This window comes from Prosopis cineraria, unplaced genomic scaffold (assembly GCF_029017545.1).
Source record: "Prosopis cineraria cultivar Desert tree isolate PC_DT_omini unplaced genomic scaffold, ASM2901754v1 PC10, whole genome shotgun sequence".
Classification (NCBI taxonomy): domain Eukaryota; kingdom Viridiplantae; phylum Streptophyta; class Magnoliopsida; order Fabales; family Fabaceae; genus Prosopis; species Prosopis cineraria.
Window position 1 is genome coordinate 7,674,030 of NW_026555341.1, and position 6,000 is coordinate 7,680,029.

At 34.2% G+C, this 6,000-nt stretch overlaps 1 protein-coding gene across 1 annotated transcript; it reads right to left on the reverse strand.

The window, feature by feature from the left end:
- Positions 1 to 2,489: 2,489 nt before the first annotated feature.
- Positions 2,490 to 5,583, reverse strand: LOC129322662 (V-type proton ATPase subunit E). Its single transcript, XM_054968982.1, has 6 exons — positions 5,264 to 5,583; positions 5,012 to 5,112; positions 4,592 to 4,754; positions 4,104 to 4,300; positions 3,672 to 3,771; positions 2,490 to 2,861 (listed from the first exon to the last, which is right to left on the reverse strand). The coding sequence occupies exons 1-6, from the start codon at positions 5,363 to 5,365 to the stop codon at positions 2,829 to 2,831; spliced, it is 696 nt and encodes a 231-aa protein (XP_054824957.1). The 5' UTR covers positions 5,366 to 5,583; the 3' UTR covers positions 2,490 to 2,828.
- Between the last annotated feature and the right edge of the window lie 417 nt (positions 5,584 to 6,000).

Below are 6,000 nucleotides of genomic sequence, written 5' to 3' on the forward strand. Positions count from 1 at the left end.
CTCAAAAACAAATTTAAAGATCAAATGGGCCCCACCACTACAATCACCTTTCTCAATCGCATTAAACCAGCTCTTGCAGCTGTAAACTTCCATCGTGTTCTTCTTCTTCTTCTTCTTCTTTTAAAGAAACGACATAAAAGGAGAGCAACTGAGAAAGTATGCAGACACATTTTAAGTCCTATTTGCTTATTAAAAATAAATAAAATAAAATGAATTAAAAATATAAAGATAAAAATAAGATTATCAAAAAGAATTAACACACATTTATAAAAAGAAAGGGTAATTTAGTTTATGAAATTAAGTACCATAATTCATGAGATTTTTAAAAGAAGTGATGATTATAATATATATTAATGAGTTTTACTATACTTGTTAGAGGAGAATAGTAATTTAGTTCATTTTTCTTTATTCTTTTCAATCCATTATATTCCATTTCTTTTTAATAACCAAATGAAACCTTAATATTTAGTTAATAATAGTTGTTTTTCACCTAAGCAAGGATTCCTGATGATAATATGAAGTCAAATACTCTAAGATGAATTTCTATCCTTTAAAACCAGTAATTCAAACTAAACCTAATAGATTGGCCTGAATAAGCTTGAAAAATTTTAAAGCTAAGTTTGAGAGTTTAATTTTTTTTTCTCTCTTTATTTTTTTTACTAGAACATGAATCAAAGCATCAAAATGCAAGCAACCTAGCCTAAAGCTAGAGAACATAACCTATCATCATCCATCACCTTAAGAGAATAAGATGGGGAATGATCAAAGAAATTCCACCCTAGACTAGAGGTAGCATTAGTCGCTAAAAAATGTGCACAAAAGTTTGCTTCTCTATACATGAGATTAATCGTAACTTCCTAATTCCAAAGCAGCATCAATCGAGCTTGATCAATAATATCTTTGTACAGGTGTAACTCACAGTCAATAGAGTAGACTAGATTGAGAGCTTTTACACAATCAATAAAAACTCGAACCTTATAAAAACCTTTGATCCAGCATAGTTGTAATCCATATGTGATTCCTAGAAGTTTAGTAATGACAACAGGAAAGGAGCCAATACAAGCATTAAAACCTGCAACCCAATTAGTAGAATTATCTTGTATTACCCCTCCACACTTGGCTATCTCATCTTTGACAGATTCATCAATATCTAAGCGAACTTCACTTGGTTTTGGTTTGGACCACTTCTCCAAAAAAATTATATTTGTTCCTCGTAGCTTGTTTGAAGTATGAAATAAGTTAAGTTCTGCTTTAGCTATGTAAAATGTTGCTGGATCAGATCTTGTAACTTTCGTATCCTCAGTAGAAAACACGAGCTAATAGCGCTCACATCAGATATCTCAACATATATAACCAAAAAGCACGTTCCAAGGTACTTGCTTGGTAGAAACATTCCTTGCTTCTTTTTTAAAATTCTAATCTATCCATTCAATAGCGTTGAGCAAATATGTTTAACTTGAATATTCAATTTTCTTATTAATGAAATTAAATTAAATTTTAACTTATCTTTCAATTAGCATTGACAAACCCTTTCCCAAACTCCTAGTTCGTACATTTTTCATTCCTAAATGAAGTTTTAATGTTTTAATAACTATTTGTTTTGAATATTTTTTGAAAATATTAAAGAAAAATATAGAAGAGGTTATTTCATATGTTTTCATTTTTACTTTTTTAATGTTTGGTCTCACTTTAACAATGAAATCAACTAAAAGGAACAAAAATTAAAATAAAATAATATTTAACAATTTAAATATTTATAATAGCTTGAATAAGCTTGAAAGGTCAAGATGTTACAGCAAATTTTTGTTATATGAGCTTTTTATATGTTCAAATATTCTAAACTCAATTTATATACGCTTAATCTGATTGAATTACCAGTTCTACTATCCACATAAACAACTAACCAGTAACCACACTAAGGCGTCCCAGAGAACCTAATCCAACCTTTGCTCTCCCATCCGTATCAATTAAGCTCGATCAGGCTATCAACTTTGCTTGTGCCTGATCGCGAATTTGACACTGCATGCTGCCACTTGTAACTTCAATAAAAAAGAAGAAGAAGCACGATCAGCACTAATTCCTGAAGGTACTGATTCCACAGCTTCTCTTCACACAGCCTACTTTTAAAAAACCGTTTCTGTTGCAAATTCTTGGTCCACTGCCAAACTAACCAACTTAGCATCAACTTCTTAATCCTACACAGAAACAATGCTAGGATAGTACACCCATTTTTCCGAATCCTCACCAACTCACCCAAGCCCAAGTTCCATCCGTTGTCATCACTCGAACTCAATGGATTTACTGGCTGAGCATGGCCACAGCATGTACTAGGCATATTAAAGCTTGGCTCATATACTTTTTCGATTATTTCTCATCGCTTATAAGTTTTTACTCTCAATTGTTCCCAATGGAAAATTCATGCAATATTGCAACATGTGAAATGTAGGGAACATGGTAGTGTTCCGGTATAATAAATAAAGGAATGGATATCTAGAAAATGCATTACACATATAAGTTTTTCATTCAAATTACCAAACTTACATCATAAAAGAATAATTATTGCCCTCACTAAAGCTAAGTTCAACAGATTTTACAACACCATCACCAAAGAAGCTTAAGCAACAATATGCTGAACCAAAGATTTATTGCCAATAATCCAAGAAATTCATGAGTTGCCACCACATACCAAAAGGAACAAAGCTAAGACAACCGAAATGAAGTAATTTAAGGGGGCAATGATGCTCATAAGAATACATGAGCATTGGCACGACAGATGCTTCTGGTTCAAAATAAATATTAAAGGGGCAGCTACAGTACAATCAAAGACTTCAAGCAACTTGTCCAAAGAGCTCCTTGCGAATCTGCAAAACAGAAAAGCAATCTTCATCAGGGCTTTCACAATGGACAAGGTTAACTACTTCATCTAATACATTCAAGTGTTACTAAATGCTTGAAGACCACCACATCAACTAAATGCAAACAAAATATAAAAAAAGTGCCAAAGGAAGTCAGACAATAATGGCCTTTCTATTAAGGTGGGAGAGATCAACAATTGGCAAAAGGACAGAGAAAGAAACTGAATGTCATCTATTTAAGCCACCAACCAGAAGATGTTGGAGTTGATGATAAATCTAGTAAAATAAAGTGCTCAAATTGAACATATTGACGAATGAGGCGGCATGGCATTCCTCAAGAGGGAAAAAAAAATCACATCCAGAGATACCAAAATGAATTATGAATGCTATAATGTTTTGAGAACCAACTACTGCTTTGCGTTTCTTCGTTCAAATGTTGAAAGAACTCAGTCCCTTTTTCTTGTTTAAGAGCAAACAACAATCCTAAAGTCCGTCCCACCGTCCCACACCCTCATTCAAGTTTGCTGTCTCAATTGACCATTGCATTCTTAAATAATGAACCCAAAGTAATTATTTCAACATCGGCATCCACATCTAATAATATTTCGCCAGATTATTAACACAAGAAGAAACATGAGATGTTCACACAATTACCTTTCTAAAATGATACAGGTAGCTAAAACGTAATTGAAAATGTATCATCATCTTTGGCAAAGATAACAAGCACTACTAATTCCCATACATAGAGCTAGTTAGCACTTAGCAGTAACAAATTGAAATAAATCAAAAGGCTGACATTTCACATAAAAAAATTACCTCTGGAAGCTTTTTACGGAACACAACATCCAGCCGAGCATCAAGGGTATTTTCACACACAATCTTCCCATCTCGAGATGCCAAAACCACACCTCCAGAACTGGTCAATGGCAAATATAATTAGATCACTGTATACAAGAAAGAAAAATAAAGGAAGCACACTCAAACAAATACAACACTAGATTGCTGGCTACTTTCATATATTTTAAATATGATGCTTTTCCTATATGCCCTGAATGAAACAAAAGATAACAACGAAGAGGAAAGAAGATGTTACACAGTAGAATCAAGGACAAATGGACAATGCTAGACAACTTTATAACTTGCCACCCCAATAAAAACAATGAAAGTCCCACATAGTGGACAGTTTATGTCCAAATAAGAATTGAATCTAAAAAAATTACTTGGGATTCAACTTTGACATAACATTACCAGTAGGGTTCATGAGTATTGTGATGGCTAGGTGCCGGAGGAAGATAGACTTGTTTGTCAACAATTATGTCTGGAGGATGAACATTTGCTTTATCAGCATACTCCTGTGCAGCTGAATCCAGCACATGCTCCACCAAATGTAGGTCTTCTTTCCGACATCGCAGAAGGACAGAAGGCTCTTTCAGTCTTAGCAAACTCTGCAACAGGCAATACTTCCTTTAAAGTCCAAGTCCACATGCTTACAGATGGTAAGTTGCCAATGAAATAACATCAGAATTTGCTATGGCGTGATTTTTAAAGATGGCATGGGTTCAGTGGTCTCACAGATATAAGCAAAAATAGTCTCATGATACACACTGGTATGTTGACACGTATACAAATAATACGTTGTCACAGTATCATGGTGTGGAGGTGGTGATGACGACAACAACAACGACAATAATAACAATTTACACTGATGATCAAACATGGAAGTGTACAATTTTTACCTGAACAATCAGATCTTTCAGAAGCTGTCTGTACACATGGTGATGGTGGTGATGACTCACATTCAAAAGTTCCTTCGCTGCAGCTTCCTTCATGGAATTAACCACATCATCTTGCGCTTGAAGAACTTTTATGCGAGAAGCATTTAGCTGCATAGAGTACTCACTGCAATTAAATTGTTCCATGCATCAATTAATCTCAATCGACACCCTTTTAATCTCAAAGTGGTCCTAATGGTGAAAAATCTAAGTTCTTTAGAGGTCAGGAGCTCCGTAGAGCAATACCCTGGACTTAAATTAATAACCCCCAGGTGGCAACGGTTTAAGATTAATTGAATCTCGAAACGATGTAAAATTTCGAATTCAAGAATATATAAGGAGAGGGGGAAAAACCGAAGTACACTGAGGTAGAAAGTAAGTTACATCTTTTTCCGAATTTCAACTTGCTTCTCTTTGCGCTCGTATTCTTGCCTGATCTTCTTTTTCTCAGCTTCAACCAATTGCAACTTCTCGATGTTAAATTCCTGCACAAATACCGAACAACTCTTCAACATCGAATCAATGGTGATCTAAAATAAAACAAGCGGGCACACGTACAACAATTGGTAGTTCAAAGGAGAAAACATAAAAGATCGAAATCGTTAAAAGGAGAAATCAAAGAGAATAGAGTGGTACTTCTTCAGCGGTGACAGCGATCTCGTTGGCTTTCTCCTCAGCTTCCTGGCGGATAAACCTCACCATCTGCTGGATTTGCTTGGAGACACCTGCGTCGTTCATTTTGTCGAAGCCTTGAGAGTCGAATCGAAGAGGATCGAGTTTATACTGCAATAGCGAGCACGCGACGCCCTTCCTCTTCTCCGATTGCAAATCAGGGAAATAATTTGCCAACGACAACTACTGGACAGCTCTTATACATCTCCCTTGCATCGAACACCGGCAATCGTCAGGTTTTACTTTTCACTCTCAAATTATTTATCTTTTCATGCGATGCATGAGGTCGGGAAGTACTCATACCTATGGGATATTTAATTATTTATATAGTGAGAATTTTATACAGCGGCAATCTCATTTAGCCCTTGAAACATAAAAACTTATATTTAAAATTTAATAAAATCTGAAAAAGCACATTAAGTTTGAGGATTCTTTTTGCAAATTTTATTATAGATAAAAAGAAAAATTTATTCTTATCTCAATAAAATATCCATCTATACATAATATAATATTTATAAATTCTCAACATAATATTCATGAATGTACAACATATCTTGTAAACATTACCTTGAAATATGTTGTTTCAATAAAAGTATGTTATTCATTACGAATTTTATATCATAAAAATGTCACAGGTCTATATATATTTACTAAGTTGAGAATTTATTGATATCGTGTTGTATATTAATAAACATTATCTT

What these genes read in the sequence shown, in the direction of transcription:
- LOC129322662 (XM_054968982.1), bottom strand. Translation starts at nt 5,365, where the DNA reads ATGAACGACGCAGGTGTCTCCAAGCAAATCCAGCAGATGGTGAGGTTT. An exon ending in GTTGAAATTCGGAAAAAGAT is followed by an intron (nt 4,755 to 5,011) that starts GTAACTTACTTT and finishes ATTTAATTGCAG; the next exon opens with TGAGTACTCTATGCAGCTAA. An exon ending in TGAAAGATCTGATTGTTCAG is followed by an intron (nt 4,301 to 4,591) that starts GTAAAAATTGTA and finishes TGCCTGTTGCAG; the next exon opens with AGTTTGCTAAGACTGAAAGA.